Raw genomic sequence first — 13804 nt, 5'->3', positions numbered from 1 at the left:
GTCAAAAATAGGTGTTGCTAAGTGACTTGTCCAAGGTCACACACTCACCAGCGGCACAGAGCGGGCGGGCTGGGGCTGGGTCGCTTCATTTCCGGCCGGCCGGTGGGTGCAGGGCACGCCTGACCACTTCTGCAGTCCCTCAGGGGAAGGGGTCAGGGCTTTGGGGAAGGAGTGGAGTGGAGTGGGGGGAGGGCTGGAGCAGGGTAGGGGCTGGGGCAGCTTTCCTCGCAGGCTCAGCTGCTGGGGGATTGGGCTGGCGCTGGATGGTTGCCCTATGCAGTACCATAGTTTGCATAATGGTAAGGACAGCCCTGCCTCCTGATATAATTTCCCATGTAGAGAAGGCCTTGGTTCTAGACTAGTTCGCACTGTCTGCTTTCCTGACCACCACCACCTCCTGCTTCTACCTGTGGTTCATCCATTTTCCCCTTCAAAGAGCTGGGTCTTGTGATTGTCCTCTTCTCTCCAAGCTTTAGGTCTCTAGCTCCTGTGCTCCCACCACTTCAAAAAAAATAAAAATTGCTTTCTTAGGGAAGTGTAGGGAGGGATATCTTTCCTGCGGAATCTGTGTTCTTATGCATTTGATATTCACTTAATCAGCAGTGCATCTGGCTTCTTCCTCAACCAGGCCAGCAGATGAGTCTGGAAAATAGCAAAATAAATATCACACTTAGGCTTCTCACAGTGCTCTTTGGGAAGCCAGCACGGGGGGTTGCTAACCTGAGACTTTGCTAACTTACAAAGCTGTTCAGGTGGTGAGCCCCACTCTTTGAAAGGACTAGTATCTCTGCAAGCCCTGCCCTGTTTGGTACTGGGCCAAGAGTCTTTTAGGGAAGGTTTAAGTGCAAATGTTTTGAACAAATGAGCTTTTACTTCTCTTTAAACCTTCACCTCTTTGTTTCCTGGAAGATGGGCTAGCGCAGTGATTCTCAAATTTCCCAGGCTACTGTACCCCTTTTCAGGAGACTGATTTCAGCCCTGGATGGCAGGGGTTGGGCTTCGGCTTCAGCATAAGTCTTAGCTTTGTGGGGCCCCTCCTTGCTACCCTCTAATACTGGCTGTGCACTTGATTCCCCCAACCCATCCTGCAACACCGCCCCCCCCCAGGGGATTGCTAACCCCATGTTGAGAAACACTGATTTTTAGTATATAGAGCAGTATAAACAAGTCACTATCTATATGAAATTTTAGTTTTGTATGGTCTTCTCTAGTGCTTTTTACGTATCCTGAAGTAAAACTCGGCGACTATCTAGATGAGCTGACATACCCCCTGGAAGACCTCTGTGTACCTCCGCAAGAACCACTGGATTAGTGTCTGCCTGCAATTTTTAGGGATCTTAGGACTGTAAGTAGAGCTGTGAAGTCCTGCCTCCTGTAGATCAAACTTAAACAAACCCAAACTGTAAACCTTAATTGAAGGGAAGAGAATCTGAGGCTTTTTTTAATGCCACTTTTGATTATTTTGTGTTTGGAACTGTAACTTAAAGCTTACTGTGTGGGTACTCAAAACTGTAGCCCAAATCTTCAGCTGTATTTATGCAACCCCAGAATGACACCAAGACTACTTTCCTTTTTTAGAAAGATAAGCCTTAGAAATAGCCTGCTCAACTGTGCTCATTCCAGACTTAGCGGTGTCTTGACTTAGTTTATTAGATCCTAGGAAAATGTTAGACTGATGGTACTTTTTTCTTTATGATGAAAATAATTAAGATGAGACTCTATTCATAACATTTGAAGAGTTCAGGCTGATTCTGTTGAACATATTTTTTTAAGACTTCCACTTAGGATTCAGGGCTGCAAACTGAACATTATCATCATTATCATCATCATCATCAGATCAAACATCTGAATCTTTTTTCACCTATTTGAATATATGAATTAATTCTAATCAGCTTGGAGGACGCTACAAACTATGGAGAGCTTGTCTACATGGGGAAATTTAAACAATCAGTGGGCCACTGGATGATTGAGATGCTAAAGGAACACTTAAAGAAGACAAGGCCGTTATGGAGAAACTAAATGAATTGTTTGCATCGGTCTTCACGGCAGAGGGTGTGATGGAAATTCCTACACCCGAGCCATTCTTTTTAGGTGACAAATCTGAAGAACTGTCCCAGATTGAGGTGTCAATAGAGGAGGTGTTTGGAACATTTTGATCAATTAAATAGTAATTAGTCACCAGGACCAGATGGTATTCACCATTATTTACCTCTCTGCACTCTGAAGACAGATCATTTATTCCTCCCCATTCATTTGTGTCTTAACCATTTACTGATCCATGAGAGGACCTTCCCTCCGATCCCATGACTGCTTACTTTGCTTAAGAGCCTTTGGTGATCTGGAAAAAAGGGTAAACAGTGAGGTGGCAAAATTTGCAGACAATACAAAATTGCTCAAGATTGTTAAATTGAAAGCACACTGTGAAGAGTTACAAAGGGATCTCACAAAACCGGGTGACTGGGCAACAAAATAGCAGCTGAAATTCAATAGTGATAAATGCAAAGTAATGCATGTTGGAAAACAAAATCCCAACTGTACATTAGCTATACATTACTACTCAAAGAGATCTGAGTCATTGTGGATAGTTCTCTGAAAACATCCACTCAATGTGCAGCAGCAGTCAAAGCTAACCGTGTTAGGAACCATTAGGAAAAGGATGGGTAGTAAGACAGAAAATATCAGCATGCAACTATAAAAATCCACCTTGAGTACTGCGTGCAGATATCAACAAAGATATATTGTAAAGGTTCAGAGAAGGGCAACAAAAATGATTAGGGGTATGGAACAGCTTCTATATGAGTAGAGAGTAAAAGACTGACTTTTCAGCTTGGAAAAGAGACTATTAAGGGGGGATATGATAGAGGTCTATAAAATCTTGATTGGTGTGGAGAAGGTGAATAAGAAAATGTTTTACCCCTTCACATAACACAAGAACCAGGTGTCACGCAATGAAGTGAATAGGCATAGGGTTTAAAAAAAAAAAAAGTACTGCTTTGCACAATGCACAGTCCACGTGTGGAACTCCTTTGCCAGGGGATGTTGTGAAGGCCAAAACTAGAAGACCAATCCTCCAGGAACCTATCAAGGCTATTAGTCAAAGATTGGCAGGGACGCATCCCATGCTCTGAGTGTCCCTAGACTCTGATTGCCTGAAGCTGGGATGTGGACAACGGGATGGATCACTTGATTACCAGTTTTACTCATTCCTTCTGAAGCACCGAGCATTGGCTGCTGTCTGAAGACCAGATGCTGGGCTAAATGGACGATTGGTCTAATCCAGTATGGTTATGTTCTTAATTTATTGGCATAATTGTACTATACTAGTTACCCTGGTATAGCTCACTGCATGGACTCTTATTCTAGAACAAGAGTGTCCACACAAGGAGTTAAGCTAGTAACTTTCTTTGTGTAGGCAAGCCCTGAGAGAACAGGGATAAAATCAAGGACCACTGCATGTTGTATGTATGTATTTTGACTCGAGTATTGGTTTTGATAACTTGTATTGCAGTTAGCACTTATGGCCCCATTCTGCTAGCCATAGAGTGTGTGTGTGTGTGTGTGTGTGTACCTCCCTCCCTCTTTGGAAAAGACCATCTCTACCCCCAAAGAGTTTATAGTCTGAGCGACTGGCATATGTGAAATACTACTGTTTTGGTCTAATTGTTAATGTACTTTTTTATGTATGTACGTGTAGTGAAGTCTTGATATGAGACACGACATATATCAGAAAAGGTGGGGGAGTTGCATTGTGTGTAAGAGCAGTATGACTGCTCAGAGCTCGGTATGAAACTGCAGAAAAACCTGAGTCTCTGGATTAAGTTTAGAAGTGTGAGCAACAAGGGTGATGTCGTGGTGGGAGTCTGCTAGAGACCACCGGAACGGGGGTAGAGGTGGACGAGGCTTTCTTCTGTCAACTAATGGAAGTTACAAGATTGCAGGCCCTCGTTCTCATGGGAGACGTCAATCACCCTGATAACTGCTGGGAGAGCAATACAGCACAGACAATCCAGGAAGTTTTAGGAAAGTGTAGAGGACAATATCCTGGTGCAAGTGCTGGAGGAATCAACTAGGGGCAGAACTCTTCTTGACCTGCTGCTCACAAACCGGGAAGAATTAGTAGGGGAAGCAAAAGTGGATGGGAACCTGGGAGGCAGTGACCATGAGATGGTCGAGTTCAGGATCCTGACACACACAAGAAAGGAGAGCAGCAGAATACGGACCCTGGACTTCAGAAAAGCAGACTTTGACTCCCTCAGGAAACTGATGGTCAGGATCCCCTGGCAGAATAACATGAGGGGGAAAGACAGCCAGCTCTCCTAGACTCATTTTAAAGAATCCTTATTGAGGTTACAGGGACAAACCATCCGATGTGTAGAAAGAACAATAAATATGGCAGGTGACCAGCTTGGCTTAACAGTGAAATCCTTTCTGATCTTAAACACAAAAAAGAAGCTTACAAGAAGTGGAAGATTGGACAAATGACCAGGCAAGAGTATAAAAATATTGCTCAGGCATGCAGGAGTGAAATCGGGAAGGCCAAATAACACTTGGAGTTGCAGCTAGCAAGAGATGTTAAGAGTAACAAGAAGTTTATTTGAGCATAAGCTTTCGTGAGCTACAGCTCACTTCATCGGATGCATTTGGTGGAAAATAGAGTGGGGAGATTTATTTTTATACACACACACACACACACACACACACACAGAGAGAGAGAGAGAGAGAGAGAGAGAGAGAGAGAGAGAGAGAGAGAGAACATGAAACAGTGGGTTTAATCATACACACTGTAAGGAGAGTGATCACTTAAGATGAGCCATCACCAGCAGCGGGGGGGGGGAAAGGAGGAAAACCTTTCATGGTGACAAGCAAGGTAGGCTATTTCCAGCAGTTAACAAGAATATCTGAGGAATGGGGTTGGGGGGGAGAAATAACATGGGGAAATAATTTTACTTTGTGTAATGACTCCTCCATTCCCAGTCTCTATTCAAGCCTAAGTTAATTGTATCCAGTTTGCAAATTAATTCCAATTCAGCAGTCTCTCGTTGGAGTCTGTTTTTGAAGCTTTTTTGTTGAAGGATAGCCACCCTCAGGTCTGTAATCAAGTGACCAGAGAGATTGAAGTGTTCTCCAATTGGTTTTTGAATGTTGTAATTCTTGACGTCTGATTTGTGTCCATTCATTCTTTTACATAGAGACTGTCCAGTTTGACGAATGTACATGGCAGAGGGGCATTGCTGGCACATGATGGCGTATCACATTGGTAGATGCGCAGGTGAACAAGCCTCTGATAGTGTGGCTGATGATGTCCCCTGAACAGATATGTGGACAGAGTTGGCAGTGGGCTTTGTTGCAAGGATAGGTTCCTGGGTTAGTGGTTCTGTTGTGTGGTTGCTGGTGAGTATTTGCTTCAGGTTGGGGGGCTGTCTGTAAGCAAGGACTGGCCTGTCTCCCAAGATCTGTGAGAGTGATGGGTCATCCTTCAGGATAGGTTGTAGATCCTTGATGATGCGTTGGAGAGGTTTTAGTTGGGGGCTGAAGGTGATGGCTAATGGCGTTCTGTTATTTTCTTTGTTGGGCCTGTCCTGTAGTAGGTGAGTTCTGGGTACTCTTCTGGCTCTGTCAATCTGTTTGTTCACTTCAGCAGGTGGGTATTGTAGTTGTAGGAATGCATGACAGAGATCTTGTAGATGTTTGTCTCTGTCTGAGGGGTTGGAGCAAATGCGGTTATATCGTAGAGCTTGGCTGTAGACAATGGATCGTGTGGTATGATCTGGATGAAAGCTAGAGGCATGTAGGTAGGAATAGTGGTCAGTAGGTTTCCGATATAGGGTGGTGTTTATGTGACCATCGCGTATTAGCACCGTAGCGTCCAGGAAATGGATCTCTTGCGTGGACTGGTCCAGGCTGAGGTTGATGGTGGGATGGAAATTGTTGAAATCATGGTGGAATTCCTCAAGGGCTTCTTTTCCATGGGTCCAGATGATGATGTCATCAATGTAGCGCAAGTAGAGTAGGGGCATTAGGGGACGAGAGCTGAGGAAGCGTTCTAAATCAGACATAAAAATGTTGGCATACTGTGGGGCCATGCGGGTACCCAATCGCAATGCCGCTGATTTGAAGGTCTACATTGTCCCCAAATGTGAAATAGTTATGGGTGAAGACAAAGTCAAAGTTCAGCCACCAGGTTAGCCGTGACAGTATCGGGGATACTGTTCCTGACGGCTTGTAGTCCATCTTTGTGTGGAATGTTGGTGTAGAGGGCTTCTACATCCATAGTGGCTAGGATGGTGTTTTTAGGAAGATCACCAATGGACTGTAGTTTCCTCAGGAAGTCAGTGGTGTCTCGAAGATAGCTGGGAGTGCTGGTAACGTAGGGCCTGAGGAGGGAGTCTACATAGCCAGACAATCCTGCTGTCAGGGTGCCAATGCCTGAGATGATGGGGCATCCAGGATTTCCAGGTTTATGGATCTTGGGTAGCAGATAGAATCTACAACCTGAAGGATGACCCATCACTCTCACACATCTTGGGAGACAGGCCAGTCCTTGCTTACAGACAGCCACCCCAACTTACCAGCAACCACACAACAGAACCACCAACCCAGGAACCTATCCTTGCAACAAAGCCCGTTGCCAACTCTGTCCACATATCTATTCAGGGGACACCATCATAGGGCCTAATCACATCAGCCACGCTATCAGAGGCTCGTTCAGCTGCACATCTACCAATGTGATATATGCCATCATGTGCCAGCAATGCCCCTCTGCCATGTACATTGGTCAAACTGGACAGTCTCTACGTAAAAAAATGAATGGACACAAATCAGACGTCAAGAATTATAACATTCAAAAACCAGTTGGAGAACACTTCAATCTCTCTGGTCACTCGATCACAGACCTAAGAGTGGCTATCCTTCAACAAAAAAGCTTCAAAAACAGACTCCAACGAGAGACTGCTGAATTGGAATTAATTTGCAAACTGGATACAATTAACTTAGGCTTGAATAGAGACTGGGAATGGATGAGTCATTACACAAAGTAAAACTTTTTCCCCATGTTAGTTCTTCCCTCCCTCCCCTCCCCCCGTTCCTCAGATGTTCTTGTTAACTGCTGGAAATAGCCTACCTTGCCTGTCACCATGAAAGGTTTTCCTCCTTCTCCCCCCCCCCCCCCCCGGCTGCTGGTGCTGGCTCATCTTAAGTGATACACACTGTAAGGAGAGTGATGATAAAACCCATTGTTGTGTGTGTAAATCTCCCCACTGTATTTTCCACCGAATGCATCCGATGAAGTGAGCTGTAGTACACGAAAGCTTATGCTCAAATAAATTTGTTAGTCTCTGAGGTGCCACAAGTCCTCTTTCTTTTTGCGAATACAGACTAACACGGCTGCTAATCTGAAACCAGTAACAAGAAGGGTTTCTTCAGGTATATATGTTACCAAGAAGAAGAAAGTCAAGGGTAGTGTGGGGCCCCTTACTTAATGAGGGAGAGACAGAGGATGTGGAAAAAGCTAATGTACTCAATGCTTTTTTTGCTTCTGCCTTCACGAACAAGGTCAGCTCCCAGACTACTGCACTGGGCAGCACAGCATGGGGAGGAGGTGACCAGCCCTCTGTGGAGAAAGAAGTGGTTCGGGACTATTTAGAAAAGCTAGACAAGCCCAAGTCCATGGTGCCGGATGTAATTGCAGAGCCATTGGCTGTTATCTTTGAAAACTCATGGTGATTGGGGGAGGTCTGACTGAAAAAAGGCTAATGTAGTGCCCATCCCTTTTTAAAAAAAAAAAAAAAAAAAAAAAAGAGGATGATCTGGGGAACTACAGGGCAGTCAGCCTCATCTCAGTCCCTGGAAAAATATGGAGCAGGTCCTAAAGGAATCAATTCTGAAGTACTTAGAGGAGAGGAAAGTGATCTGGAACAGTCAGCATGGATTCACCAAGGACAAGTCATGCCTGACTAATCTAATTGCCTTCTATGATGTGATAACTGGCTCTGTGGATGAGGGGAAAGCAGTGGTCGTGTTGTTACTTGGCTTTATCAAAGTTTTTGACACAGTCTCCCACAGTATTCTTGCCAGCAAGTTAAAGAAGTGCGGGCTGGATGAATGGACTATAAGGTGGATATAAAGTTGGCTAGATTGTTGGGCTTAACGGGTAGTGATCAATGGCTCCATGTCTAGTTGGCAGCCAGTATCGAGCAGAGTGCCTCAAGGATTGGTCCTGGGGCTGGTTTTGTTCAATATCTTCATTAATGATCTGGAGGATGGCACGGATTGCACCCTCAGCAAGTTTGCAGATGACACTAAACTGGGAGGAGAGGTAAATATGCTGGAGGGTAGGGATAGGATACAGAGGGACCTAGACAAATGGGAGGATTGGGCCAAAAGAAATCTGAGGTCCAACAAGGACAAGTGCAGAGTCCTGCACTTAGAATGGAAGAATCCCATGCACTGCTACAGACTAGGATCTGAATGGCTCGGCAGCAGTTCTACAGATAAAGATGCGGGGGTTACAGTGGACGAAAAGCTGGTTTTGAGTCAACAGTGTGCCTTTGTTGCCAAGAAGGCCAATGGCATTTTGGGTTGTATAAGTAGGGGCATTGCCATCAGATGGAGGGACGTGATCATTCCCCTCTATTCAACATTGGTGAGGCCTCATCTGGAGTACTGTGTCCAGTTTTGGGCCCCACGCTACAAGAAGGATGTGAAAAAATTGGAAAGCGTCCAGCGGAGGGCAACAAAAATGATTAGGGGACTGGAACACATGACTTATGAGGAGAGGCTGAGGGAACTAGGATTGTTTAGTCTGTGGAAGAGAAGACCGAGGGGGGATTTGGTAGCTGGTTTTAACTACCTGAAAGGGGGTTCCAAAGAGGATGGATCTAGACTGTTCTCAGTGGTAGCAGATGACAGAACAAGGAGTGATGGTCTCAAGTTGCAGTGGGGGAGGCTTAGGATGGATATGAGGAAAAACTTTTTCACTAGGAGGGTGGTGAAGCACTGGAATGGGTTATCTAGGGACGTGGTGGAATCTCCTTCCTTTTTGAGGTTTTTAAGGTCAGGCTTGACAAAGCCCTAGCTGGGATGATTTAGTTGGAGATTGGCCCTGCTTTGAGCAGGGAGTTGTACTAGATGACCTCCTGAGGTCCCTTCCAACCTTGATATTCTATGACATCACAACAAATTTTGTAGAGAAGTGGAAATTGGCTGTTTTTCCTTTTTGAGTGTCATTGGGTTTGTGGGCTAGTGAAATGAGAATTCAATGAGGTTTTAAACTACCTTTTCTGGAGGTTCATTTTCAATTAATTTGCAACAAAAGAGGGGGCTTATTCAAGTGGCCTGTTAGTTGGAGAGTGTACCCTACAATTCACTCATTTTCTTAGCCAACTCTTTCCCAGTAGCCCCGGTTCCTTTACCTGTAAAGAAGTAAAGGGGAAGCATTGAACTTACCTTCCCACAAGATCATCTCTACAGAACATTTGTTTAGCGTGTCCTTTTCTTGGCATCACTGGCTCCTGGCAACACCCATGTGTAGGAATGTACATTGTACTCAGTGAATTTAAGTGCAAGCTCCAAGAGTAAATTCACTCTTACTCTAGCACCTCTTTTCACTTGGAGGTCAATTCCTTGAATTGATCTCCAAGTGAAAAGAGGTGTAAGAGTAAGAGCTGTGTCTATTCCATAATTGCTGGGAAAGAGCAGGGGTCATTTCAAGTAACTGTGGACCATCGATATAATGCAGGAGAGGTCTTAAGATTCATGTCTTGATATCTGATTTTTACCTGTAATTAAATCAACGTTTTTGAACAAATTCCGTATAGTCAATGTACTGGTTCACTGGGCTACATTAGGGACCTCTTGGAGTTGAATGGCTGCAGTTTGATTTTTTTTTTTCTTTCCAATTCTCCATGAGCATGAAGCATTCATTTGCATTTTTAAATGTGTAATGGGGTATATTCTGTGTCGTGTAGCCAGAGTTCTATTAATGTGTACCATAAGCATATTTAATAATTGCTGCTTTCTCTTCTTCCAGGTATTGCTTGGAGTGTAGCATAGAGGCACTATGTACTCAGAGTGGAGGTCCCTGCATCTTGTTGTTCAAAATGATCAGGGTCACACCAGTGTACTTCACAGCTATCCTGATAATGTGGGTAGAGAGGTGGCAAATGCAGTGGTGCGTCCTCTTGGGCAAGCCTTAAGTACGCCATCGGCAGCTGGGAGTGAGAGCTTACTAAAAACAGATAAAGAAGTAAGTGTTTCTTTACAGAGGTTCTGGTTCTGTTCACATGTTAACTGCGATGTAGCTCATCTGTATAGTTTTCTGCAGTGTAACTTTGAATTTTTTAAATAATTCAAGCTTTCTGAAGTACATTTAAAGTCCTAAACTAGTGATCTGTCGAAGACTTTTCCCAACAGATAAGTCATAGCATAAGTAAATTCCATTACTTTCCTCACCAGTGAATTATGTTTTCTATGAAATGCATAGCTGGAGAGCCTTACTTGCTTGGAGAGCTATTAAAATTTTATTAATTGCTAAATTTCTTGTTTTCAGTTTGGGACAACTTCTTGGAACCAATGGCACAGTAGACAAATATTGAATGTCAGTTCTTAGTCCTATAACCAATATGTGCACTGTCTTTACCTACTACAGTATACATATTCTTCTTTCACAGTATTATGGATATTTAATGTTCCTAATATATTAACCTGTCTGCTGTTTAGTCTACCTGCAATTTGACAACAGCCCTTCATACTTTTTAACACAGAGCAAGACTGAACTGCCACTTTAATGTATACTGAAAGTGCTTGAAGTTTTTCATTACTAATAAGATAATCATGAGGCTGTGATCTCATGTCAGTGTATCATACTAATAGCAAATGGCGGCAGAAGGCAGAACTAGTAACAGTAGCAAGTAATGTATTGTTATAAAGTGAAAACTTTAGTTGGAAAACAAGCTGATGAACAGCATTGTAGGCTAGTACCCTAAAAGCTGTTTTTTATCAAGCATTTCACCAACCAGACAGCTCTATAAACAGGCATTTCTGATCTTAATTGAAATTCGGTTTATAGTCTGCTTGGGGTGCAGGAGCAGGTGTGGAGCGCAGGCTCTGGGAGGGGACTTGGGCAGGGGGTTGTGACATGGGAGTGGGGATCTGGGGGGCACTCACCTTGGAGAGCTCCCTGCAAGTGGTGACATGTCCTGGCTGCTCCTAGGTGGAAGCGCAGCAGGTGGCTCTGCATGCTGCCCCAGCCCCACCCCAAGCACTAGCTCTGCAGCTCCCATTGTCTGGGAGCTGTGGGGGTGGCACCTGCAGGTGAAGGCAGTGCACAGAGCCACCTGCCACACCTCCACCTAGGAGCAGCTGGGACAGCTTACCACTTGAGGGGGGCCGCCCGAGGTGAGCACACTGTCCCCCCTGGATCTGGCACCCTTCACTCCTGTGCCCCAACTTGCTGTCCCAAGCCTGCACCCCTTCCTGCACCCAAAGGCCCTCTTAGTTAACTGCCATTTTTCACTTACCCACACCCGCCATTCTCCCAACATGCTGGATAAAACAGCTTTTACTGTGTGTTGCTTTAGTTTCCATGTTAAATCTGCTAGGTAGCATGGCTTACAATCTGTAAGTTGGAGTTGGTTAAAAAGTTTCTTTAAAGCTGTGGGCCATCCCCACAAACCCCTTGTGGTGATGTGGGTCTGCCCTACCTTAATTCCTTTAATTGGGGAAGCATGGGTTTGCTTTTACAGCCTGAGGCAAGGAGATGCCAACATACGTTAAGCGAATACCATGTCCCCTTTTTGGTAAGGTTTCAGGACAGGAGTGACTGCAAGCCTGCCTGGCTTCTTCTCCCTGCCCTCCCCTGTTTTATATAGCTTGACCCCAGGTTGTGGCAGGGCCTTCTTGATTATCTCCAAGCTGCAGGCTTCAGCCTGTCCCTTAAGGGAAACTGTCCCTTTAAATATATGTTATAAACACACACAGCCTGAAATACTTCTTGAAGGGATGCATATGTTCAGATGATATTGCTAAAAAGGGGTGCTATTGGCACCATTGGGCTTGTTTAGAAACATGTAGACATGCTCTTATGTTTTGTATATACAGTATTTTAACAACCTCACCTTTCTTTGTTTAGGTAAAATGGACCATGGAGGTGGTTTGTTATGGACTGACCCTCCCATTGGAGGGCGATACTGTGAAGAATTGTGTCGATGTATATACTGACTGGATTATGGCTCTTGTATTACCTAAAGACTCCATTCCTTTACCTGTTGTTAAGGAACCAAACCTTTATGTTCAGAGCATTCTCAAACATCTACAAAATCTCTTTGTACCAAGGTGAGAAGCAGATCTGTAGTGACCAGGGAGGGAAGAAATGGGGGTCTGAAGGCTAGCTGCTCCCCCCCCCCCACCATTTGCTAGCCAAACTAGAGTAGGATTTGTAGTAAAATAAAACTGATTTATTACTTGTCTCTGCTGCAAAACACACCTGGGCCTGAAGTTAGGAGTGGGGTGGCCACTCTAATTTGTTACAGTTTTTTGAATTGCAAACTTTGCAGCTGCTTTTGCTGCGATGGTTAGACAACTTAATTTGCAAATCAGTCCTTGACTCGCACGCTAACTATTCTAAACATTTCTTACAAGAACTATGTCCATGGATAGTTGCATGATTTTGGGGGGGGGGATTGAAAAATGTTTTTGGATCACATCAGAGCACCCTGCTGGGCTTTTGGTGTATGGTTTCAAAAACAGAAAACCAAAAAGCACTTATCAGCTTGAATCAACAGAGGGGGATACTAAAGGCTCTATGCTAAATAAGTGCAAAGCACGTGAGACTGAACAGATTGACATGAGAAACTTTGTGTATTGCATCCAAATGCAAGATCATGTTACATAGGAACAAAGAATGTAGGTCATACAAGGTGGGTGACTCTATCCTGGAATGCAATGACATGGAAAAGGACTTAAGATCATGGACGATCACACTGGGAGCTCGTGTTCCCTTGGCTCTTCTGTAGTGAAGAGGGCAAACACTATTCCTGGATAGGTGGTAGTTGTCCATGACCGAAGATGATGCTGTCAGTGGTAATACACTTTGTCCTTTCTACTTTGAATGCACATGTAGCTCAATATCCAGGAAGGGATTACAGTCTGTCTGCTGAAGCTGCTGCTGTTTACAACTCAGCCTCTGTACCTCAAGAGCCATGTGGTGATTAGTCTCTGAGTAACCCCATTGCTGACTACTGCTTGTCAGGTGATCTGTCTGATGCTCAGCTGTTGACATCAATGATGCACTGCTTCAAGTTATGCTTCAGTGTGTCTGCAAAGCATTTCTTCTGACCATATTGTGTGTGGTTACCTACTTCCAGTTTGCTGTACAGTAGCTGCTTTGGCATTCTGGTGTCATCCATCCTGAACACATGACCAGCCCAGTGTAACTGCGATGCCATGAGCATGGTTTCAGTCCCTGTGGAGTGGCTGCATTCCAGAACTTTATTTATAACATTATTCTGCTGTTTGATGCAGAGTATGGTATGCAGTTGTCAAAAATGGAATTCATCTAGAAACTTGATGTGATGTATGAGTGCGAGCCCTGCTACAGGTAGGACAGCACAACTGCTTTAATCTCATCTTCGTTTGAAGCTTAATACAGTATTGCTGCCAGATTCTGCTGGATAGTCTGCCAATGATGAACTGGTTTTGTTACTGCAACTTGTCAGCTTCTTGTCTAGAGTAGCATCATTCACCAATATGCTGCCAAGATAGCAGAAGTCTGTAACAGCAGCATTCAGCTGTGTGTTGCTGATGGTGA

The 13804-nt window shown here is 44.4% G+C and overlaps 1 protein-coding gene across 12 annotated transcripts in view; it reads left to right on the top strand.

Annotated features, from left to right (window-relative positions):
* Positions 1 to 13804, top strand: part of RALGAPB (Ral GTPase activating protein non-catalytic subunit beta) — a 131736-nt gene that overhangs the window by 6494 nt on the left and 111438 nt on the right. For 11 of the 12 annotated variants that reach the window (XM_038369407.2, XM_038369405.2, XM_038369404.2 and 8 more), the window contains exons 2-3: positions 10028 to 10243; positions 12128 to 12330. In XM_038369407.2, the coding sequence (XP_038225335.1) occupies positions 10058 to 10243; positions 12128 to 12330 (389 nt within the window). In that variant the 5' untranslated portion in view covers positions 10028 to 10057. Of the gene's footprint in view, positions 1 to 10027; positions 10244 to 12127; positions 12331 to 12440; positions 13078 to 13804 lie in introns of those variants that run through there. The other variant, XM_043495552.1, reaches the window with a different exon arrangement.

This window comes from Dermochelys coriacea, chromosome 13 (genome assembly GCF_009764565.3).
Source record: "Dermochelys coriacea isolate rDerCor1 chromosome 13, rDerCor1.pri.v4, whole genome shotgun sequence".
In the NCBI taxonomy this organism is placed as follows: domain Eukaryota; kingdom Metazoa; phylum Chordata; order Testudines; family Dermochelyidae; genus Dermochelys; species Dermochelys coriacea.
Note: the sequence above shows the minus strand (reverse complement) of the source record. Positions and strands in the feature narration are given on the sequence as shown.